Source organism: Aquila chrysaetos, chromosome 16, assembly GCF_900496995.4.
Source record: "Aquila chrysaetos chrysaetos chromosome 16, bAquChr1.4, whole genome shotgun sequence".
In the NCBI taxonomy this organism is placed as follows: Eukaryota; Metazoa; Chordata; class Aves; order Accipitriformes; family Accipitridae; genus Aquila; species Aquila chrysaetos.
The window spans coordinates 25,226,377-25,252,292 of record NC_044019.1 but is presented as its reverse complement, the minus strand read 5'-3'; the positions used below and the strand labels follow the sequence as shown (position 1 = coordinate 25,252,292).

Sequence of the window (25,916 nt, the reverse complement as noted above, 5' to 3'; positions counted from 1 at the left end):
ATGGCAATAACTAATAAAAGTAGTAAGAGGAGGGAGAGATTATGGAGAGGGTGTCTCTTAAAAGAAAGCATCGTTCAACTGCCTGCGAAGCACGCACTTGGAGGGTGGCTCGATACTTTTTTTGTGGCTGACCCAAGCAGCGTGAGCACCGTGAGACCAGAGTGGCAAGAATCAGGCTGTGGTACAGTTTCTTAAAAGATGAAGGAGAGAACAGGAGGTCCTTGAAGAAGCCTGGCATTCAGAATATGTTAGGCTTCTGAAAATTGGCAAGGAGCTGAAGTGAATTACCAAGCAGAGCTAGGGACCAACGTAAACTAACAAGTATAAATGTACGCCCGAATTTATCAGCTAAAGCCAGGCACGTTTGTGTGAGAGTTTCTTGCTAAAAGCTAAGAGTGAGCGAGTGATACATTGCTTTGATGCTCTTCAAAAGAAAATGGTTGCAATCCATATCATTTTGCTGTCAAATGTATTTGAAAAATAGGAAACGTATGTCGGATATATGTTCTGCAAACAGTTATCCACGGTATTCCAGAAGTATGTGGTTTGAAAGGTTCCTTGGAATCCACCATTCAAATCTAAATGTGTCCTGAGTTATCTTGAAATTGGTTGCCATTCTATACTATGGCAAAGTGAAGACATTGCAGAGGTTAACTTTAGCCTGGCGAAGCCTTTGATCCTGTTGCTGTCAATGGAGAGGCTCTTCCAAAGGTCTGAATTCAGAGTCTGTAAAAACGAGCGTTTTTCTTGTGTTTTAGAGGCACTACCTTTCTCTGTGGTCTATAGAAGGCTAAATTTAGTCCATAGTCCTTTGAACCCCTCTTATTCACTGGTATTTTTAAGCAAATCCTTAATTCCAGAAATGCATACTTTTAGCTCTCAGCGTATGGATACTAGCCCGATGATTGCAGTTGCATAAATGAAGACTAACCGAGAAGGGTTCCACGTTCTGATTTTTTTATTATGTCTGTTGTCCTTTGTATGGTCTTAAGAAATTTCCTTGCATCCTTTTGATTCCACTGAACAAAACTGTAAATCCACAGTGCAAAAGCGTAGAATATTCAGGTGTTCTTTTTGCTATCCTACTGCATGAGGGAAGCTCCTAGTAATTGCAGGAAGAAGTGAGAAACTTCAGGGTCAGGTAGCTCGCCACCTCTAACTGATGCTTTACTAGAACAAAATGTAGCAGGAGAGTAAAGTGCAGGAGCTGCAGCAAATTAGGCTCAGTGGCAGCAGTTAGAGTTGCTGGATGAAAGGAAAATATGGCCCATTTGTCTGGGAGCCTCTTTGGGGTTCGATGGCATGAACGGTGCTCTAAAAATGTAAAATGTTATTACATGCTATTAGAGAAGGAGTGAGCTCAGCATGCATTAGAGCAAGTGGTTGTGACAACTGAAGTGTGTATTTAAAGGGCATGCTGTTAGGGCCCCTCTTGTGTTCGCTTACCTTGTATTTATGCTTATTGCTGTTGGTGATGGACGGTGATGTACGGGTTAGTCTTCACAGCAGATGTTTTTCTGAGATAATCTTCTTCAAGTGTTTTTGTCATAGCTGTACTTTGCCTCCTCATGGATTCTTTTTTTCCTGTTTTTGGACCTAAATAATCTACTGTCACCACGCACACGTTGTTGAGTTTTGTAATTGAAGCAGACCCATAGCTGACTCGCACACCAAACTCCCAGCGTTCAGCCGTTGTGGCAACCTTGTTATTCCATTCCACTTGCTTTTCAAATGCCCCATCATCACACTGAAAAGCTCACTGTCTCTCTTGAATTTTTTTTCCCCTTTTTTTTTTTTTTTTCTTTTTTTTTTCTTTCCCCCCCCTTGTAGAGCATGATGAGTGTGGCAGCGGACAGCATAACTGTGATGAGAATGCAATCTGTACTAACACTGTCAGGGGACATAGCTGCACCTGCAAACCCGGATATGTGGGGAACGGGACCATCTGCCGAGGTAAGTCTGTTACTCTAGAAACACCATAAAAGTGGCAGACTCTATTAATATTTTCTGACAGTCACCTACGTTCTGGTAACTTGTGATGGCTGGATTCTGTCAATGATTTGCTGTAACATCTATCATCTGGCAAATGGAGTATGCATGGAGATGATGGGAATTGATTTGTGCATAACTTCTCGGCAAGAAGGAAATATTTTTTGGAATGCTAGAAAAAAAGAACTTTTCATTTGCTGTCACCAAATACTGTCATTTGAGCTAGTATCATTCAGCTTTTAAGTGATGTTCATTGTTTTATAAACTGTGCATGGTATGTGCTATCACCTTTGGCTTTTAAAATTTAATTAGATGCCTTTTAAATTAGGATAATTGTCTTTTATGCTAACATCATATGGTTGTTATTTGACTACTCACACCAGAATAGAGATTTTATTTTTTTACAAACTTTACCTTTAAATGTGTACTTTGAAGACTTCTCAGTTATGTAAACAAGAAATACTGATAGCCAGCCATGCCTTCTGTGAAGTGGTAGGTCATTTATTTAGGATGGGGTTTTTTGTTTTTGTTTCAGTAGAGAAAGAGAAGCAAATATCTTACGTAAAGACAGAGGAGGGAATTTATTAAATAGTTGGCTTAGTGAGGGCTCTGTCATGAAGTACTATTGAGTTGTAACTCGTGTTTATGAATTATTTGTCTCATAAAAAGCTATTTTTCGTCTTGTCCGGGATTGCATACTTTCTGACTTTCTAAACAGAATTGCAGTAATAGAAAACTAACTTTTTTTTTTTCTTTCAATGACAACTATTTAAATTGAGGAATGTACAGGGTAAAATATTCTGTATGGTTTGGGGGCATAAGAGGCTGGATATTAATTTTTCAGAATGTTGTAAATTGGCCAAGCAATTCCTTAAAGGAGAAAGAAGATTGATGTCATTCCTGTTTCAAGCTCAAGTTCTTCACCAAGATTAGCCTGTCAACTGCTGAATTAGCATATACCATCTGATTGCTTTTTGGTATGACTTTCTTTGGGTACTGACCATCTGCCCAAGAGCATCCCTGTATTTAAAACCGTAAAATGGTTTGTAAAGATTTAAGAAGGAATACAAAAATGTTATGAAAATGGTGGGCAAGTTAAACCTTCATCCGTCTATATTGAAGGGCAACAGGTGATACTGGGGACAAATTTATTGTAGTATGTTTTCAGTCTTTGATTACAGTAAATGTAAATTGCAGCAGAGACAACTATAGTTTGAGGGAAGTCTGAGTGAACAGCCTGTCTGTGATACCTTTTTTTTTTTCTGAGGGTAGTACAACATGACCATCTCTTAATCATATTTCTTTGAAACAGGAATGTTTGGATTAGTTCATAAAAAACATGTTTTCACATTGGTTTTTGTCATTGGCACACCTGGATATTTGGTTTAATGTGCCAAAAACTCAAAGCGAAACTCCTACTGCATATTTATTCGTCTAGTAACGTTGAACTAATGAAATTGCACTGGAGAAATGCAATAATGTTTTTACGCTCAAAGTTCTGTTGAAATCCGAGTTGTGGATAAAATATATATTACATATATTTTTTAGTATGCCTTGAATTGCACATGTGAATGTAGTTATAGTTGCCTTTTTGAGATAGATGTACATGGAAATAGAGGAACCAAAGTGCATTCTTATATTCTGACTGGGAAGCATAAATTGAAAAAACTGGAGATTGTAGAAAGGGGTTTGCAGTCTAATAATTATGAAAGTCACTAGGGATAAGAATAATCTGGCACTGCATGGAATAGTTACTACTGCAAACCGGCTAATATTAGAATCGTGTGCATTTTAGTAAATAATGAAACACTCGGTGTAAAATAGTGGTCTGAGTTTCTCAGCCTGTGGTCGCTTGAGGTTTTTACAAGTCTGGACTGCCAATTTAAGAAATGTTCCCATTCTGCCCATGGTAGCACCAGAAACACCGCTTTTGCCTCTATTTTTACCAAGTTTAATGGTGGTACGTTACCAGTCATAGCAGTTTCCTTGCACAAATGCTAGGGTTGGCACAAGGAAAGAGGTGTGAATGCGTTAGGACAACTATAAAAGGCTTATGTTGTTTTGTAGTAATGTTTTGGGGCTTTACCTTCAGGCAATATAGATTGGAAAAAAATAGATATAAGCCAAGGTGATAAGTTTAATGTAGTACCGTCTGAAGATATGATAAACATTTCTCCTTGAGTCATCTGTAAGTGCTTTATAAATGTTTGCATGTTATAGATGTGCGCATATACAAAACAGTTGTTCTGACTACTTCTGAAATAACCTATCTCTGCAGTTCAATAAGAAATCTTGCTAATATTGTCCAACAAAACCATAAATAGAAAAATAGTAATTTCATGATGAGAGAAAAGGGCTGGCTTTGTGCCTGATTCTACAATCTATTTCAACAGTCTATTTTAGCAATGTTATAAAAAATAAAATCAGAGTAATGTTCCGTTTTGAATTTGCTGGATAACACTGTGATAGTCTTTATAATAAAACCAGAATGCTGTTACTTGTATTTTAGAAAAGAAGATGTATGTGTAGTTAAATTAAATTGCATGGTGAACTACTGGTAAACGTAATGAAATGACTCTGGCACGACTCTGTGATGTTTGCATTTTTTGTGAAAAGTTATGGAGAAATAGAAAGGACAGAAATAATCTAGATATGAATATTATGATTTCTGGGGATTTAGAAATAAAAACAAAAAACAAATGTTGGAGAGGAAAGCAAATATTTAAAAAAAATCTGTATAATCAGGCTGTCATATTTGAGTAGAAAAATAAATTTCATGCATAAGGAATTGCTTTACTGTAAATGTGGTAGACTAGACTATGTAATTAAGGACTGGATTGTGTCAAACTAGATGTGGAAACTGTCATGAAGGAAGGTGGTGGAAAAGAGCGCAGACCGAGACCAAATGCACTTCTGCATTAAAATAGATACTGCCATAGTTTAAGTGACATAAAAACGGAAAGAGAAGCGGAGATGAACACAGGAAAATCTTTATAAATACATAGTTACCAATATCTAGACTGCGAGACCGTATAATAGAGACAAATAAGACTTATTTACTATGGATGCTCTCAATTTCACTGTAAGAAGTGGGCTTTAGCACCTCAGAAAGGCACTGAAATTTTGGCAATAGATCAGAACAGAATGAGGCTGAGATGAGCTGAAATGACAAGGCAGGACAATGCTGTGCCATCACCATTAGTAAATTTGACAGAATACTGGACCCAGAATCAGACAGATTATATCTTAGGATTTCTTCAGAAAATGAAAAGTAAAATAGGGAGATCTTTGCCTGAAGAAATTACAGCATTAAAGGCAGAGGACAGAGGTATAACTAGTCGAATAGAGATTCTGAATCTACAGATTTGTTAAGTTGCTCTTTTCTATGAAGGAAACTTTGAAAAAATTCAAAAGAACTAAGAGCGATTCGGGAAATAGAAGATGTTGTAGGTGGGTAACAGAAGACTCATGCCATGCCCTTTTACTTGAATTACGTACGTGAAATACAGAATTCATGGGTGAGGGTGCAGTAAGGACTATTGGAGCAATTTCACTAAACTTCAGGGTAGGATTTAATAGTGTACCATAAAGGCAATTAATTTAGGGTAGAAGGGAAGGGTAATGAAAAATGGTTTAGCAAGTGAGTGTTCTAGTTGTTTTTTTTTTTTTTTTTTTTTTAAAAAAGGTGTGGTGGGCAAATGACTACCTGGTACAACATGGCACTTTGCAGTGTGCCTGTCAGGATGGGCATTGTAGGAAATCAGTGTTTAGTGGCAGTGGTTAGATGAAAGAAGTCTTATTTTCCTAGGACAGCCAGGTTTATGAATAACCCGTCACCTGTAGACAGGGTTGTGTGTGTGAGAGTAAAGCTCTGTCATGTATAAAATGAGTAAAACTCCCTGTCGTGACTCTAGCTGAAGAACTAGGGATATTGAATACAGAGACAAATACCATATTTAGACTATAAAGGCTCTTGGTCTGTGGACTGTTGCAGTGTTTCTGCGTGAATCTGGGAGGCTGGAAAATGCGTACAGGGAAAACATCGTTCTCTGCTTTTTGTCTTGGTAAGTTCTAGTTCCAGTTCCACTTGGCAGCCTTGCACCACGTGCTGTGGATGTGACGTGTTGAAGTGGGATGTGGCGTTTGTTAAAACATAAAGGACCTCGTGCTCCACCATCTACTTTACCGTAGCGAGATGGAAGCTAGAGAATATTTGCTGTGGGACGTACAGTCCTACAGTTTAGCAGAAGTTTATTATGGAGCTTACTCCTTGTACCACAGACTGAAAGCAAAGAAAGGAGCCAAGGTATATTGAAACATCAGCAGGTTTCCGAAAATAATTGATGACGTTTGGGATTAAATGCCTTAAAACGAACAAACAAAACCCCACCCATCAGATTTTGTAGGGAGTATAGATCTGACTTTTCAGCACGAACAATGCACAAGTCACCATCAAGGTTTTGTTGCAATCGGTTGTTTTCTTTTGTACAAGGAGACCTACGTGTAGTATACAAGCCTTGTCCTAGCTCTTGGTGTTTTGTTCCAAATGTTTGTTTTAAAGTATAAATTCTGCCCAGAGAAGTCCTTATATATTCAGAAAAATAGAAGTAGCCTTGAATATACTCGGGAGGTAAACAGGAGTAATTCTTCTGAAACACAGACAGGGTGTGTGTGTTAATCTTTTTTTTTCGTATATCTCTGTAGCGGGCAATGAACAGAAGGCCAGCACTTAAGTGCAAATATTTTTCATTGTACTTCTATATTTTACTTGTGTAGTCTGTCTAACAGGTATATTTAGTGTGCTATTAATATCTCATTTAGTGGTTTCTACTGAAGTGTAGATTTATTAGAATGATTAAACGAGGTGGATTTAGTTACAGTCATAAACCTTAAAACAAATGTGTGAGATATGACTGATGCCTGGGCAGAGAAACATTAGGTATTGTGAAATAAAAATCAAAATGGTGTTTATTCTAATCAGTATTCAGGCTGTAGAATGGTTTATTTCTGCCAGAGTATAGAATATGATTTCCCCCTCCTCCCCCACGTCGTTACATTCTTCTGAAGCATTTCACAGGAGACACTTAAGGGATTACAACTCGGTGTATGGTGGAGTCTTAAAGATGAAAGCCATTCTTTTTCAGTGGCTCAGTTCTTCTGGTGTAATCTGGAAGTCCACGTTAGTTTCTTAATTGTACTGTAGTTCTTTGCATATTTTTGCCTTGGAAGGTGTGTTTGGGAGTGCGGTTGTTACTGATGAACTTACTGGTCACTTCATGAATAACATGTTGGGAACCTGATATGAAAATTAACCAGATTTTGAACAGATACTCTTATCTTTTGTAAGGTAATGGGAATAATCATATGGAGTCTTTATTCATAATACACTCAGAATGTTTACTGATTACCATAGTACGTCACAGGCTTGAAAATTGCTTCTGTTTGATGTAAATCAGTAAGTTGGCCTATTTTACACTGTTTTAATCACAAATTGTAATTGGATGGACGTGTTGTTTTAACAAATGGCAGTCTCGGAGCTTTCTTTCGTTGCAGCTTTCTTCTTTGTTTCCAAGCAGGTATTTCTTTTTTAAAGTAATTCTTAGTCTGAAATATATTTAATAATCCGAAAGACGTGCCCATGAAGGAAATTGTCTATCTTCCAACGTGTAGGCAGTATAGTGATGGTGTAGTAAATAGATGACTAAAGACAAAGAAATTTTCATCTGTTAGGAAATTTCACCTGCTATGAAAAATACTCAAGAGTATTTTTAGTAAGAGCTAAAGAAGAAAAAAAGAAAAAAACCCAACAGTCTGTGGTTATTTCTGTGCTGGGTTGTCTGCTTTTTGTGTCCCTTTTACATTGACATCAGCAATGCTAAGGTAGATTAACTTTAAATGCCAGCAATGTGAGACAGTCAGACGTGCTGATATCTTGATATTAAAGCATATCAGATCACTGTAAGGTGACTAACTGCCACTTAGGTTTATGTTTTTTGCATGTATGTGTGTCTGTTGGAGGTGGAGTTGAAAGTCTTTATGGAGCATTGGAGTACGTTATGAATAATATGTAGGCCGAGACTAAAGTGGAAAGGAACAAACACGTCTTTCCCTATAGCCTTCGATTTTTGTAGCTGTAAGGCTTTGAATGGTTGATGTGCCTTACCGTGGCTTTAATTGCTGTTTTGGTGTAATATTCACAGATCTCAAGAAAGAAGATGGGAGTTTTGACTCATGCTGAGATTCTCATCTTCATTCTTCACAGTCTTGAGCTTTGTGTAGTTTTTTTATACCTAATACATAGTGAATAAATCGCTGCAAAAGCAGATAAGTGCATTCGCATGCATTTTGGTGTCACTTGGCCCATGTGGAAAATGCCATGGCAAATGTAAGGTGCGGGATAGTCACACTTTTGGGGTGAAGCATTCTGGATGTAACCGATTTAATAATTTTAACCCAATACACAGTTACACAACAGCGCAATTAGAATTCTTACAGATTTTTCATTCTAAAACTAGCATGGTTGGAGTCAGAATCAAGACAGTCTGATTGAAACCACTGAATTTTCAATAGTACTGAAGTTTTAATGTAAGAATATTTGTATTTTTGTTTATGATTAGATAGTTATAAAGTGTGTACGTTTGTTGTAATGGCTATGTTTGTGTTGGATTTTGAGTTATATAAACTCCCTTTGTAAATTATTTGCCACATACTTTTTAAGGTCCTTCCCTGCAAATGTTGTTCTTGGTTTGGTTTGGGACTCTGATTTAAAACAATTTTGATGAAATTAAGATGATTTATGATAATTTTTTCTTGCCCTTAGAACGTCATCACCTAAATTTAGTCGTGTGAGATGTTGAAATTCAGGCGTAATTAGTTTTGTATTAAGAGCTAAGCTATACATATCCACCACTATGCGGTTCAATTTTACAGCCTCACTAAGGGCACAATATTTCCTGCTGATTGGATCCTGTTCTGTGTGTGAGATTGTTCAAGATGATTTAGAATGCACATCAGTTATGGAAATAGATGATTTAAAACCCATGTTTAATGTAACTTGTCAGAATCCAGATCCTGATCTGTTTGCTGTCATAGATTGTCTCCCCGCACTAGATTTATAGCTAATTTAAAAAGAGTGTAGTGCTGATTCATGCTTGCTGAAGAAATGGTCCAGTCCAGAGCAACTGTTTTATCTGCATAAAAGGAAGGAAACACTGTAGTTACCTGAAATATTTTAAAACTTCATCTGACAGGTTCTTCTGCTCGTATGAGTAAGTCTAAAGAGCTCATCAGACCTACTCGTAAATGTTTATGAGGGTTCCTAGGTTCAGATTCTGAATCAGAGATTCTCTCATTGACTCAGTTGCTTATTGTGTCCTATTGCTTTGGTTTACATTTGTTTGTTTAGAATCAGCAGTTCCCTCTAGGATCATGGTCCTATATGGCATGTACAAAAGAATTGCAAAGTGTGGTGGGTTGACCCTGGCTGGATGCCAGTTGCCCACCGAAGCTGCTCTATCACCGTCCCCCTCAGCTGGACAGGGGAGAGAAAATATAACGAAAGGCTCGTGGGTCGAGATGAGGACAGGGAGAGATCACTCGCCAATTACCGTCACGGGCGAAACAGACTCGACTTGGGGAAACTAGTTGAATTTATTAGCAATCAAATCAGAGCAGGGTAATGAGAAGTAAACACCAAATCTTAAAACACCTTCCCCCAACCCCTCCCTTCTTCCCAGGCACAGCTTCACTCCTGAATTCTCTACCTTCTACCCCGCCAGCAGCACAGGGGGACGGGGAATGGGGGTTGGGGTCAGTTCATCACACGTTGTCTCTGCCGCTCCTTCCTCCTCAGGGGCAGGACTCCTCACACTCTTCCCCTGCTCCAGCGTGGGGTCCCTCCCACAGGAGACAGTCCTCCGTGAACTTCAACGTGGGTCCTTCCCACGGGCTGCAGTTCTTCACACACTGCTCCAGCGTGGGTCCCTCCCACGGGCTGCAGTCCTTCAGGCACAGCCTGCTCCAGCGTGGGTCCCTTCCCCGGGCTGCAGTCCTTCAGGCACAGCCTGCTCCAGCGTGGGTCCCTTCCCCGGGCTGCAGTCCTTCAGGCACAGCCTGCTCCAGCATGGGTCCCCCGCGGGGTCACGAGTCCTGCCAGCAAACCTGCTCCAGCCTGGGCTCCTCTCTCCACGGGGCCGCAGGTCCTGCCAGGAGCCTGCTCCAGCGCGGGCTTCCCACAGAACTCCTTCGGGCATCCCCCTGCTCCGGCGTGGGGTCCTCCCCGGGCTGCAGGTGGAGATCTGCTCCCCCGTGGACCTCCCTGGGCTGCAGGGGGACAGCCTGCCTCACCATGGTCTTCCCCACGGGCTGCAGGGGAATCTCTGCTCCGGAGCCTGGAGCATCTCCTCCTCCTCCTTCTGCACTGACCTGGGGGTCTGCAGGGCTGTTTCTCTCAGATATTCTCACTCCTCTTTCCTGGCTGCAGTTGCACAGGGGTTTTTTCCCCCCTTCTTAAATATGTTATCTGTGAGGCGCTACCACCATTGCTGATGTGCTCGGCCTTGGCCAGCGGCAGGTCCGTCTTGGAGCCGACTGGCATTGGCTCTGTTGGACAAGGGGGAAACTTCTAGCAGCTTCTCACAGAAGCCACCCCTGTAGCCGCCCCCCAAAAAAACCTTGCCACACAAACCTAATACACAAGGTGATGACAAGTTAACAGGTATGTTCCCCACAATCTCCTGCGCAGTAAAACTGGGTTGTATAGGAACATGGGACTATTTCAATATTCATTGCTTTCTCTTTTAAAACAGTACTTAATAAAAGCAAAAATGTGAAGATTTTACTTTAATGTCTGCACCATACATTGTATTTTCTACACTCTGTTTGAGATCACCTCAGTCAGTAACTCCTCCTGCCTGCAGCAGGTCTCTGTCCCAGAACCCCTTGAGGAGCCCAATCCAGAGTCTCCTGAAGTCAAGAAGCAGCTTTCTAATGTTGCTAGAGTGGTTCATTCATGGCCCCCAAATTAGTACTTTTTTCTTCCCTCCTGCAGTATTAAAATCTAAAATTGGAACAAAAAATATCAATTATTAAGTCCTCAAACACACCCTTCGTTCAAAGAACTTATTCGCTGTGCTCTACTGCTTTTTTTGACAGTAGAGGAATAGACACCATGGTCAGTCATTTGGTCTGCAGTACCGTGTGCTTTAAACTCGTAATCCTTACGATGTGTGAAACCCAGTCTGTTTAGATCTGTGACTCTCCTGGCCTGCCTAGGAGCTTGCCGTGCCATTATTTGGAACAAAGTACTTATTTTTTCATGGTGGGTGGGAAAAATCAGTTCACTAAGAGCATCTTGAAATATATCACTGCACAAAGCCTGTTGCAGCTTTGGCTTGACTCTGTGCTGCAATAGGAGCTCAATAGCAGCACTGGGCTCGCTCTGTCTTGTGAAATCAGTTACAGTGTGCAACCATTGCAGGATTAACGTATACGGAACAGGCACATTAAAAGGCAGGAGGATGCCAAAACCATGAAATTCTTTCTGTTCCCTGTAGAATATAACCAAACAATATTGAAAACTGAACATGTAAATATTTTGCCCAAGTGTAAAATAAGAGCATTGCAGTTATTATTTTTGGCAACAGGAGCGCTACTGCTGCAGAAGGAAGTACTTTTTCACACAGTACATAATTAATGTGGAGAACCATTGGTCACAGGGTGGTGAGGAGGCTAGACGGATTGAAAAAGCTGCCGCGCATAGGAAGAAAATCCCAATCAGTGGATGCGCAGTATTTGGTTTGAGGAAGGTCATGGGGAATCCTTAGGAAGTGTCACAAGATCCTTGCCCTGTTCTTTCCCTTGACATTCATTATGGACTGTAGTCAGAGAGAGGATGCTGGGCTAGTAGGCCCTCTGGAATGACCTAGTTGATTTATTTTTATGTTCTTCTGGCTGAGATTGTTATTAGAGCAATCCCTTTTTGGTAAGGATAATATTAGCCATTTATTTATGTACTTTTTATTTGTACAAAGGGGTCACTGAGATTTTCAAAGGGGGTTTGCGGGGCTGTTCTTTACCATAGCAGTGGAATAGACTCCAGCCAGAAAACTTCTTTCAGCCTTCTGTTCCCGTGAATTTCCCACACTACGGTAAACCAAGGTAAAAACATTAAGTGATTTGTCAAACGTGACACACACAGTCAGTACCTGATTCAGGATTCAGACGCCGTTCCCAGACTGACAGGTCTGTTTCTAAACCATTGGGCTGTGATTTCTCCACAGAAACTATCAAAAGTATTTTAAAAATACCTGAGGAATCAAACCAAAAGAAACATTAAGACTCCAAAATCAAGCATTTGGGGATATTTATAATTTAGGTCACCTGTTCAGTCTTAAATCACTTGTAACCACTGCTGAAATACAGTCCTTACTGATAAAATCACAGGTGGTGTGGGTTTTTTTTGGTCCCTCTGCCTCGTTCAGTGCACGGTATAAAGACATCAATCAGTGAAGGAGTTGAAGTCCTGAAAGTAGGTATTCAGTGTTTATTATTTTTGCCGTTCATTGTGTGATCCTATTACTATTAGCTGCTGTCCCAGTACCTGTACTGAATTTAGGATGTTACCAGGTCCTTCAGAAACCAATCTATATTGTTCTTATTAAATGATTGCAACGGAGTGAAAATGTACCTTAGCCGCCTTTACATCAGCTCTCCGCTATCAGCGTAGCGTGGCGGTTTAGTTGTTCGAGCATTTGTCCAGGTTTTCAGGAGGGGCCTGTAACATTCTTTTATGTTTTTCCGTGACTCGAGGAGGATGATGTTACTCTTTGTGGTCTTGCCATTGGAGGAGGATGTGGGACAAGGGCTTCAGTTCCAGGTTCCCAGGCAAGTGTGTTACAGTTGACTTCCCTCTCTGCAGCGCCTGCAGTCCTCGTTGTTTTCCCATTCCCTCTGTTCCCCAGCTACACCCTTCCTCTGTGTCTTTGTCCTCTCCTGCTTTGGTGTGGCTCGTGCACCATCGTGACACGTGATGAATGCTGGAAGAATATTAAGAGGGCGTGATTAAACGTTTACAAACTGAGATGATTCAGAGATGTGGCAAAAGGCACATCCTGCAAATCTCTGTGTCAAAGTGGGGGGCCCAGGGACAGGGGAGAGTCTAGGAAAAAAACAACAACAAAAAAACCAAACCAAAACCCCCTACCTGTTACTTATTTTGAGAAATAGATGGATTTTTTGCTACAATGCAGCTTCTGGTAGATATCCAGCGTAGGAACAACTTAATTACAAATGGTTTACTTGACCACGTTACTGAAAATGGTATTTTATAGTAAGGAAAACTTGGATTGCCTTGCACGTAGGTATCGCTTACTTTGTTTGCATGAGTTAGGTTGGCTGGCTTACTAGTTTTGGAGGTTGTATTTAGTGGTTGGGCACTGGGAACGGCAAGTCTGGAAGCCGTGCAGGATGTTTGATGGGATAATTTGCATGTTTTTATCTGGAAAGAGTCTCCAGTTCAGCTGTTTCACAGTGGTGCTGGTGTTTTAGTCTCTGCAACATGCTGAAAAGTTGAGGCACCCCTGTGTGTGTATAGAGTTCTTATCTAAAGTGTTCAACGATAAAAATAATAAATGTGGCTATGCTAAGCGAGCATATGCTAAGTACAAGACTAATGGCAAGCTTAAACAGTGTACTGTGAATGGTACCTGAAAGAAATGTTGACGTGAAAAAGAATCTATTGCAGAACCTACTAGAAAAAACAAATGGTGCTTTGAAGATTGTATCATCAAAATGAATTATTAGGTGAATTCAGTACACGAACTACAAGAAGAATGTGAGTTAAAATAGCTTAGAACACATTACGTGCAGAGGGAATTAGAAGTTAAAGTAAACCAAGTAGAGGTGGGAATTGAAGGGGTCCCACTTTTCAACGTGATTTAAAATTCAGTCATCCAAGAGTAAAAATGAACAATTTGTATGTCATAAAAACTAAGAGGTTTTATTTAGGTATTCCTGAAGGGCTAGAGCTGCGTGACCTATGTTGTTATTCTGCTGATAAATACTCAAGCATCTTAGTGTGTCACCTTGATGGCGCTTGCACTTTTCTCTCTTTTTTTTTTTTTTTTTTTTTGGTTGCGTGTCTGAAGACGGGAATTGTCAGGCTGGATTTTTGAAGCTAAACTTCAAAACTGACTACTTATTTGAAGGCTACGTGCTACACAGGCACATCAAGCAGGGCTTGAAATTTTAAAATGATGTAAAATTCACAAATGCACCTTTGTTGTTTAAAAAAGTAAAAGCCATACGCATCCGTATCTTTGTGCACGTCCATTTTATCCGTCTTCCCCTGTAGCCTGTTAATTATGTTGTAGCCTCAAGGGTATACATATATGCCTCCCATAGATTATGGCACGCGTTTGCTGCCACTGATGAACAGACTGGATAACTGTTCTCCACTGTCACTTGTACTATTAAAATGTATCCGCCTATTCCCTCGAGCATATGATTTTGCAGTGTCTGATGGCTTTGCGAAGGAGCTGCTGTGAGTGGAAAGCCCTGGGATGGAATAAAATGGCAGTTGGGTGTGGAGCTACTAGAACACTTGCAGAGTTTAAGTAGGCAATATCCATTCCCCTGCATTAATTATAATGGTTTACGGATGCTCATTAATATGCCACTTTTATTACTGAGACACATGGCTGTACTGCTTTCCTGACACCTATTATTTCCTCCCTCTGAACAGAACAAAGGAAACAATAGTCGTCTGACATTGCCATGACATACGTTATTTTCCAATAAAAGATTGAGGTAATCAAATCAGTCCTGCGTGCACAGCGCAGTATTCCCTTAGCCTTTGGAGAGAGGCAAGTGAGAAAATTCTTAATGTGGTAATTTTAGACCTGACTGAGCAAGGTATGTGTCTAACTAAAAGTAAGTGATTGACTCCAATGAGACTACTTGCATAATTAGGCACTTGGTTTTTTAGTTTCATGCTGAATATGTTTTGCGGTGTTTATATTGCACAGGTTAGAATAAACACAGACGGCGAGCATTCATCTTTTGCTGTGGGTATCAAGGGGAGGTTGAATTCATCGTATCTGAAGAAAGGATAACTGAATAGCCAAATCCACCTATCGCTTATCTTTGAATACTTGGCAAATAGAGTGGGCTTAGAAGAAGGTTTAGAAACTAATTTTCTGTGGCATCACAGAGAAGTAGTCGGAGCCAAAATAAAAATGAGTGGGAATCTGTAAGTGGTTGCTAATGGTTATTGCCAAGTGATTTTGAGTGCTCCATTACTTATTTATTCATTCTTTTTCTGCCGTAAAAGCATTGGAATTTGGAAGTAGCTCAGATGTTAAAGTTTGATCCACTGAGTGTTTGTACCCGTTGCATTAAATGTTCATCAGGTGAAAGAAAAAGAAACAAAAAATCACCTGCACGCAGCTGGAGTGGAGGACAGGCAATATACTTCCCATCTTACGTCTGCTTGCTGTAACCACTAACACAGGGAGCTATGCATCCGTGCTCTTGCTTTTCTGCTCTCATGTTTCCCACGTGTTCAGTTGTGGGATGAGAGTGATAAAGATGGGAAATCTCTCTTGCTTCCCTTGCCACAGTGCTTGCTTTTTTTTTTTTTTTTTTTTTTTTTTGGAAACAAATGAGCTCTGGGTTTCATTTCTTTTAGAGTGAGGGAGAGTTAACCCTCACGCTTCCGCAATTCCCGGACAAGAGCTTCGGCAGCAAATTACGCAGAGCATCGGTGATGGCATGTCCCCCTCGCCTTGATTCGCGTGGACCTGTGTGGCGTGAGGCAGGAGGCTCTTTGTGGCAGTCAGTGCTTTCGGTGGGACTCCCTGGTAGACTCTTGGGACACTTGGGCATGAGGACATTGGGGTTGGGAGTCCGCGCAGACTGAGGCAGATTGTTTTCCACTTATTCCAGGTGACAGCGCCTCATTCTGTGCCAAAGGCTTATGTGTCGTCTCAAGGTTTCTGTGCAAAACACGGGTTCCTGGCGTCTCTAATGGGGCTCGGTGGGTAGGCTGGAGTGACGAGCTGAGGAGGAATGCTGAATGGCATTTTCAGATACAGTTGGCTGCCTTCTGTCCACATGGCATTTGAGGCATGCGAGTGCTTTTTCGGATCTTTCCCTGTGCGTTTTTCCTTTACGTATTACTTATATTACTGTTCCTATCGGTCTGAATGTCTACTGGGGAGAGTTACACCTAGCGATAGAGTAAATTATACCTAATGCATGAAATCAATTGCGTGAAAACAAGTGTAATTAACTGTCACTGATAAAGGTAGATGTTAGAAATTTGCAAGCGGTGTTTCTTTGTGCCGAGTACTTAAAACTGAAGATTGCACATGAAACAGAAGTATGATATACATCTTGAAATATAATTTCAGGTACTTTTATGATGTGTTTTTAAGCTCTGAACTGTGATTTTTGTATAGGCTTCAAAATCTTTTATATTGCTGTGTTCCAGCAGACAGTGAGAAATATGCTGGCCTTCAGCGCAAATAAACTGTGCTGTAGAATGTGACTGAGCTTAATATTAGCAAACCTGGCATAGTGTATTTGCATCTGAATATAGTTATTTAATTGTTATTTAAACTTTAAATGTTCTTTCCGACACTGTGACCCTGATGAACCTTGTAAACTGTCTCCTAGGTCATACCAGACAGGTCCAGTCAGGCTTCCATCTGTTCGAGGTAGGCATGCTAGGCACATGTTAATAAGAGGGCAGATATAAGAGGACAGATAGTCTGTTCTTGCCTTGAAAATTACATTTGACAGATAATATTTCAAACTGCTGCAAGAGCTTAAGCTGTTACTTCTCATGAAATTGTGCAGGTATCGCGAGAAAAAGCATCTTCGTTAAGAATTTGTTTGTGCCGTTTAAAGAATACGCGCACACTTCTGACACCACTGTTTATTTGTAGCATACTGCAGTGCTGAAATGCTCTGCAGGACTGATTGCTCTCAAGTGTCATAGGTTGCATTCATGTGTCTCATATTGGCAACTTCAACATACTGCAAAAGCAACATTTATCTCCACTTAGCGGAGCCACTTAAGCTCTTCTCTCATCCACAGACTGACTCTGCTGTACAAGGACGAAAATACTTGTAATATAAGGGAAATGATTTTAACCCTACAGCTGGTAACACATTAGTTTATAAAATGTGCAGTGATGGAGGATGCTGAAGTTGGTGCCTATGCAGGCAGTTATTCGCATTTATGTGGACGGTGACATTTGTTCATGAGCACTGTTGAACACACGTTCAGAGGCTTTAACACAGCCTTTTTAGCGTGTGTGCGCAGTGATAAATGGGCGTAGATGTGGAAATGTCAGAAAAGCGAGCGGTCTTACTGGAGAGGAGGAAAGTAGAAACTTTCATGCAATGATATTTGAATTTGGCTTACACTTAGCAAAGGGAGAAGACCGAGACCATCTCCACATCACGCAGTGGAGCGTGGCCCGGTATCGTGGGCAGCTCGGATTGTGCCGCGATGGTCTCTGGAGCATTGTGCGAGGTCCATTTTTTTCTTTGTATGTAGTAACCTGAAGTCAATTTAAGATTTTCCGTCATGTTTCCGCTATTATTTTTATGTAATTGAGATGCTAATATAATTACCAGTTATTGTTGAACCCAGCCTGCCCGCCTTTTTGTGAAAGTCCCCAGTTAAATAATTAGCCTTATTCAGTCACATTAGGTATTTCTCATTAAACTGTAATAATTTGAAAAGTCTTCCAGTAAGTCAGGTGAGACTTTCTCATGAATGTATGGTAATTATATTGGTGATAGATCATATGAAAATATCTTCTGCTAGCAGGGTTATTTGCATTTCACTTGCAATGTCGACTAGCTGACATGAAATCTCTTTTTATTGCGTTATTTCAAGGATGCAGGGAAGTGAGTACTGGGTATAAAACAATGTGAAGACGCATAGATCTTGTAAGTTTGAACCAACACAAAGTTTAATGTGATTTTTTTTTTTCCAAGCCCAAAATCAGTGCAGACGTTTGGAAGGTTCACATCTGATCCTCAGCAGTTGCAGATCGTATTTATTAATCTCATTACGTAGCTGTGCATTTGAGCAGTGCTGAAAGAAGCATTTGTGCAACACAACTGCAATATTCCTGTTATGTTTGTGTTGTGACTGCTGCATTGCCAAAATACAGTTTTATTGCAAGTCTGCTTCTTCAAAACTGTATGTTAGAAGCCAGAATTTGTATTGTTAAATGAAATGTAGGAAATTCAAGTACATTTCAGTGCAAAACAGTAATCATATATTGAGCTGGTCAATTGCTTTAAAAGAAATGAGAACTATATAACCCACAAATCAAAAAGAGAGTTGACTCTAGCTTCTTTTGACATGAAACTGTTTTCATTGTGTAGTTAAATGCATACCGTGATCAATTCTTAAGATGTGGAGCAGCTTTTGTGGCTTGTGTCACTTGAATAGCTTCTACTTTGTCTGTAAGTATAAGAATAAATCACAAAATGATCTATTAGGAAGCCTGTAAGGCCCAATACTGCAGTGTTGTTGCACTGAGTTGTGTGTGATTGTGACAGCAATTACTTGGATTTTGGGACAAGGGAAAACGATGATTTATTAGTGTTTTGGTTTTTTGACTGAGGCATTTGCTATGCTGTATAACTTCCCTATATTGATAATGTATTCTCTGCAATTTCTGTGTTAGGACAAATTTTCTGAAACCGACACCAGCTTTTGTGGTGGTGTTTGTAGAATCAGAGAATCGTTTAGGTTGGAAAACACCCTTAAGATCATCGAGTCCAACCGTAAGTGGTTGTAGTGATCAGATGAGGGCGATACTAAACCTGGCTTGTTGAATGCAGGCTATACGGATGGGCTGTCCTTGCTTTCATCGGCCTTTTTCATGGGATCCCTTCAAATCCAGGTTGTGCGAGCTCTGCCACTGCTGAGTTGCTTGGTCCCTGTATGCTTTTGTGTAACGTGATCAACGTTGATTGGATAAATGTATAGGCGGAAGGAGAATCGGGCAAGTTCAGTGGCTCCGTGAGACAGATACGGAAACCTCCTCCACGGTCTGCTCATCGAGTCAATTGGATCGGTCAGATCCAAATTGTCTCCTCTGCCCTGCAGGAGCTCCAGCTTCTCCAGTTGTTCAGTGCTTCTGTACACAGAACAAATGGAGACTATATTTTGTACAGATTGTTGTCACTGTCTTAGAACACCAGTTAATAAGGGCACGGAAGCAAGTTTGTTACTAATGCCTGTCACTGCCCGCAGCCATCACTGCAGCGTGTGGACTGGTGAGAAACAGAAGACAGGGTAATCCAAGGAAGCAACATACCGCAGTTGTCTGATTCCCTTCTCGTCTTATATTTTCCCTTCTGATTTTAATGACACAGTCAGTGGACAGACTCTAGCCCTTGGAGTTATTTCGGATTGTCTTTGATTTTTTTTTTTTTTTTTCTTTCTTCTTTTTTCTTTCATTTCTTTCTGACTTCCAAATTGCTGCCATCGTTGCCCAGGAGCCTCTGCTGAAAGGGCAGGACCTGTGGACTGTCCTGAGGGTGTTCTTTTTATTGGTTCATGGAACAACCAGCTAACTGAGTTGTAGAGCGAAGGTTTTAGGTTTGCTCTTCCACAGAATGAAGCATAGGAACTGTTTCAGTGCATTTATTTTCCACTAGCTCCAGTAAAGGAGTATATTAAGGTCACTTTTTCTCCCAAGTCTCCCAGCTGGCAACATAAAATGTTGCTTCACCACCAGGAGAGCATTTCTTTTGCTGTCATGTGATGTTGGGGGTTAGCCTTGCTTTTTAGCTGATTGGGTAGAAGGATACCTCAGTGTATTTGGTTTATTGATTTTTGAAAAATACATGCTGTGAAATTAAATGAATAGCTAAATGCTAAACTGTTAGGAAGAAATGCCCCTTTAGTGTCTTTTAGGTTAGAATTTATCAAGACAAATACTTCCCATTTTAAATTCAGCGTACCACCACAGACCAAATAGACAATTATTTTCAAATGGGTTTTTCTTTGCTAGTTGATTTAGTGTGAATGAAATCTAGATTGACAGTCCTAAAGGCAGAAGTTCTCAACTCAGTTTATACCTAGTGTAACACTGACAGTAAGAAGGAGAACTGCCATTCCCTTGGCAAGGGGCAGGCTATAAACTCCAGGAGGCCTAGTCTTCAATGGCCAGCAGCAAACTTGTAAAATACGGTCAATTATTTTCATTAGACTTTGCTATTGGGCCACCGCTAAAAGGATTACTTTATTTTTACAGTCTGTTTTAGCGTTAGAATCTTTATCTTCCTATCTGCATGAACCTTTATGTCTTTCTCATGCATCTTCATTTTTGGTTCTTCACCCTCTGTTTCCTCTTCGAAAGCAAGAAACTTGTGAATATTCTGGTCGGAAACTTACATTTCAGAGTTTGCCACAAAAAGTTGATCACAGAATGTCAATTTTACACATTTCAAGAAAGACTTTTTTCTTGATTATTTCTTGTCCAACATTAGAAGCATCTCTAATTGTGAACTTTAAATAGGAGTACAAGCGTGGCCAGCTTGTACAGTGAGAAAATGTTTAATTTCCAATTAAGTATTGGGGCAGCAATGCCTTGGGGGCAGAAAGGCAAGAGGGGGGAGGAATTTTGTCAGTTTGCTGACTGGGTGATTATTAGCAATAGGAGATACTGAAACTTAATTAGAGTTTCTGATCTGGAACAGTGTATTAGGTTTAATTATGTCTGGAAGTCTTGTATTTTACACTTTTTCTTTTAATTAAAATGTATGAATTTAAGAAGCAAACTTCTAAATCTTACAGTCTGGGCAGACCAAGAGCAAGAAGAGACTACGTTGTCTACATTATGCCATATTAAAAAAATACCAGTGGTAAAAGCTGAGGAAGGTGGGGGGGGGGGGGAAGAGTGACTTAAATATCTGACCTGTAAGAAATGAAATGAATTCTAATAGCGTACAAAGCTAGGCTTCTTGGCAGAACTCCAGCCAATACCGATGCGATCCGATCTGTTCATCCTGTTCTGTGTTTGTCATGGGGTCACGCTGCGCTGTTGATAGTCCCATCTTTGATCTGATCCAATATGGAGAGCATTTAGAATCATGCAAAGGCGATCCCCGAGTGTCCTGGGGAAATTCCAGTTGCTGTCCAGCATTGATGAGCTCCAGAGATCTGTATCTCAGCAGAGGATAAAACAATCCCTCTGCTAGATTTTTACAGCATGGTTTCAGGTTTAGGAGCGTTACGGAGTAAGATGCTGCGTGAGATAAAGCATACGGTTTAAAACACACAAATTAAAAATGAAAAGGATGAAGTGATATAGGGAAATGCACACTTACAATGATGAAAGTACTACTCTAATTACTCGCGATAACAAAATATAGTAATAAAACTGACACCCACTACGGTATGAACTTAAGTGATCAGCCTCAGAGTTACTTCTTACATTTTAATCTATCCTGAAAGGGAGTGATCCACCACTAAGACGTAGCTGACGGTGGTGATAGATGCAGACCATTTCAGCAATTCTCTCTGTCTTGACAGCTCTACTCACTCATCTGTGGCGCTTAGACCGCTGGGATATATCTCCCTGGGGTTTGTTTTGTAACTCAGCAGATTTTGTCTCTCAAGTGATGCTTTTGTTTTATGTAGTGAGAGACGGTGTTTATTCCTCCTTGGAGCCTGGATAGAAATGGCACAAATAGAGTAACTCCTCATGCAAACTAAGTTCAGCTTGTTCTTTTTTCTGTTTCTGACCTTCAAGTGACAGCAGGTCTATATTTAGCACAGTTCAGGATTTTAAGTGGAATGTAGGTGCTAATACCTCTTTCATTGAGCAGAAGGACCCAGAAACCGGGCATGAGGTGGGGTGTAAGCATTTGAGCTGCATTAATGTACCTTGTGGAGTTGGACAGGACACTGAAGCGTGGAGAAGGCAAGCAAACCGAAGCCATAAGCAGGTTATGAGGAATGGCTGATGTGCTTCTAGGGTTGTGAGGGGCTTTCTTCAGTTGTGGGAAACACGAGGAAGACAGCCATGCGCTACTGGGGCAAACTGGTAAGCCCTAATACCCTACTGTATTCCAGGGATCTCTGTGCTGCTGCTGAAGTTTCTGCACTATTATTTTCATTATGTCCCTCTCCCTGGGGTCATGAAATGCCATTCTTAATTGCAAGTACCTAAGAGTAGTTTAATGTACTTCATAGAGACAATACGCTGATAAAACTTGTGTTGGATTAAAAGCCTGTGTGTTACAGCAACATAAGGGAAGAGAATAGATGCCCGAGAACAAAAGTAAGATCCTCCTGGGTGGGTGGCAGTGAATTGGTGGTTTTGTTCTGTTCAAACTCTCTTTGGGTTTGGCATAGGTGCGGACAGTCTGCTTGTGCATGTCTGGAGAGCAGGGCAGGCATACGGAAACAAAAGGTTATTGTTTCGAAGTGCAGGTATTGTTTTGTAGATGACTGTTGAAAAATAAGCAGAGCCAAGGTTTGTAAACTCTGGATTTTGGCGACATTGACATAAACTGTAACTTTAGGACCTTACTGCTTCCTGTGTTGTCTTGGTTTAAGTTGCAGAGCTGAATAGCCGTTCAGAAGCTTGCAGGGGAAAAAAGGACCGAAACCCATCTGAAGTTATGACGGTGACATGTTTATAGAGTGCAATGGTTTCTACATCGTCCTGTTGCACCAATCACCTAAAGAAGTAAGGTCTTGGGAATCACAGAAATTCAGCGAGAGAAGGTTTTTTAACGAGAGGCTTGCAACTGTTGAAAAAATCTTCACGGATCTGGGCTTTGGTTTAGATTCCTTCTTGTCATCTTTACCAGTGCAGAATGTCTTTGTGTTGTGTATTTCTAGCAACTGTAAATGGGGAATAATTTATTATTGCTTGCGCTACATGGCAAAACTGTGTCTCAAGCACAAAAAATGGTAGAAAAACTTACAAATGGCTGACAGCACCACCCGCTGTAGTACAACAGATGTTTCTTTTTTTAAAACTCGATCATTGTATCCTACAGTGACTTAAATGAGTTACAGCAAGGTTAAAACTTTGTCCTCTGTAATGTCCGTAATTCACAGCTTTCTTGTAATAATATCGTATCGCTAGAGAAACGATTCCCATTTGTAGCATCTGAGTCTTGGACATGTTTACAGATGTCCTCTCTATCTCTTTTTATTATCAGAATGTCAGATGCAGAGAAAAAACCACCTTATCTGAAGATGTTAATGAGTTAATTAGTACAATGAACATAAAGGTAGATCTAGTAGCCCGAGTTGTAGTGCAGGAAAGTGCAGGAATGTATCGGTTTGATATTACCTTATTATAACTGGGGTTTTTTTGTTGGTTTTTTTTCCCCTTCTCTTGATTAGAAGTACTGCTCGGTCTGTTGGAACTTTCAAGTTGAACTACCCCTTTTCCCTCCTGTTTTTGCAATACCTGCTTTGCTTAGTCATCCGTTATGGTGGCTTTACATGTTAGTAGCTGTGTTTATTGGAGATTATAAAATCCAAAGAATTGAATATTTATTAAATTTCCCTGTGAACAGATTTTTTTCCTTGAAATTTACTTAGGTGTTGCTGCATGCTGATACACATGAATTGGAAAGGTTGTTCTTTGAAAGACTCCAGCATTTTTTTGTTGCTGGAAAATTGCACATGGAATTGAAAAAGAAGAGTAGACTTCTGTTGTCTATCAGCAGCATGACAGTAATCTTAAAAAGCAATCTCTGCCGACAAATGATGCTGTAGAAAGAAAACTTTGCACTAAGTAGGCTTCCTCATTACTGCAACTTCTGCATAAAATAAACAAGTACAGAGAGCTTTGTTATGAAAGCTCAAGTGCTCCTGAACTTTGAGGCAGGGACTTGCAACATAAAAGTGTGTTGCCTTGTTTTGGAGATATGTTCATGGCTGCCCTGAATAAAACTCTTTACATTTGGCATTGGAGAAACATGTATGCTCAGTGTCTGCTGCTTATATTTTAGCAGCCTGGTTCCCAGAAGGTTTTACAGGCATCTTGATTTCTGACATTTGTTACCCTGTGAACACTTGTCTTTGGGTAAAATTTGTTATTGCAGTTGTTGGAATGACTGTTGAGCAAAGTCTGAGGTCTATGAAATTATTGATCCTTATAGGTCTAAGTAGTCTCTAAATGCAAAATGCTTCCTGGGAATATTGAGACTTCTATACACCAAAATGTAGAATGCTGCTTTCAGCAATGTTAACTGTGCCACAGCTGCCGTGGGCCTCATTCAAGTCTTTGGAATTCAGGAGGAAGCTTTGCACTGAATTAGTGAGGATGGATCTAGGTCTGTGGCAGGGTGTTACTTGATTGGAGGGTAGTACTGAGAGCATGGCATGAAAGCTGGTAGATAGCATGGTGGGTCACCATTCAAAATACCAAAAATGCCTCATTAATCTTAATAGTTAATATATTAATGATGACTTATGGGGGTTTTGTGAAGACTTCCACCCTCAGTTCTCCTCCAGGAAGAATTATATGACCTTGTGGATTAGAGCAATCATCCACTTTAAATACCGTAATAGTCTAGGAACTATTAGAAGCTGATTACAGGGAATTTTTCTGTACAACTGGGGCTTCTCATTTTGAAGTAACATAGAAAGCAAGATGGTATTGGCCTATTGCTTGATCGGGAGGTGAGAGTGAGCTGCTGCTGTGATGCAGCTGAGAGAAAGGTGAAGTATTTTACTAGAAGCAAAGAAGCTTTAATATGGTACAAGAAATCATCTAAGACCTCATTGGAGAGATAGTGTATAGTTCTGTCACGTCTGTTCCAAAAAGATGGTTTTAAACTGGGAACATGTTCGGCGATGGCTGCAAGGATGCGTGCAGGAATGGAGAATCCATCTGATAAAAATGGATTAAAGAGAGCTGCCTTTTTTTAGCCTAGCGGACCATGTACAAATTTAGTGAGAGAGAAACATCAAGGAAGAAGAAAATTTTAAAGGCCACTGTTTTTACAGGAGCAAATGATACAAAATTTTAAGGAATAAATTCAGCTTGGAAATTAGAATAAAGCTTCTGACCATTCAAGGAGTAAAGATGCCAGAATTTTGTTAATGTCTGATTCCACATACAGGCATTTCATTGACAGATCTGAAGGGGGAATAGCCTTGGGACTGGAAAGGGCAGAGATGGGCTGCAAGCATTTGGTAATTCCTTACACTGCTGCAGTTGCTGCTGGAGCAGCACTTCTAGGCAAAATTTTACATGCTCTGCTTCACCGTTAGTTGACTGTGTATGAATGAGAGAGGGTGGTTGTCACTAAAAGTCACCACGGTGATGTTTACGAAAAGTGTTGATGGGTAAGGTCTTAGTGTTTTACTACTTCTGAGTGCGCCTGGAAGAGGGCTGGGACATCATCTGCATGAGGGACGATATCTGCTGACATCTTACACCAAGCAGCTCTTCTGGCCCGCAGGCTCAGCCATGTCCACTGGCAGCAGAGAAGGAATGAAACCAGGTGCAGTGCTGTCCCGCGTGTTGGTGTCCTTGCTTGGTGACAATAGTTGGGGTGGTTTGGGGACGGGAACTATCTCTGGTCCTTTTCACAGGCACCGTGACTGGATCCAGCCCTGCACATGTAAGTTCTCCGTGACCGGTACGTGTTATTTTCTGCTCGATGACAAATAAGGTGGTGGGGTGATTGATCTCCCAGACCAAGACAATGCTAAGCATCTGACAGACCATGAACACGATTGCAAAACACTGGGAAGAAACAGTTTTCTGACAGTGATAACTTATGATGTACTTACTAGGTCAAGGTCTTTTGATAATGAGGAGGTGCAAAATGACAAGTGCTTTTTAGGCTAACTGTGCTATTTTAAGATGTTAAAAAGACATAAAAAAGTGGTTTGCATTTCAATGAAAAGGTTC

The 25,916-nt window shown here is 40.5% G+C and overlaps 1 protein-coding gene across 4 annotated transcripts in view; it reads left to right on the top strand.

The window, feature by feature from the left end:
• Positions 1 to 25,916, top strand: part of NELL1 (neural EGFL like 1) — a 300,863-nt gene that overhangs the window by 179,133 nt on the left and 95,814 nt on the right. For 3 of the 4 annotated variants that reach the window (XM_030039085.2, XM_030039086.2, XM_030039089.2), the window contains exon 14: positions 1,831 to 1,953. The exons of the other annotated variant lie outside the window; for it this stretch is intronic. In XM_030039085.2, the coding sequence (XP_029894945.1) occupies positions 1,831 to 1,953 (123 nt within the window). The remainder of the gene's footprint in view (positions 1 to 1,830; positions 1,954 to 25,916) is intronic. 4 annotated transcript variants of the gene reach the window in all.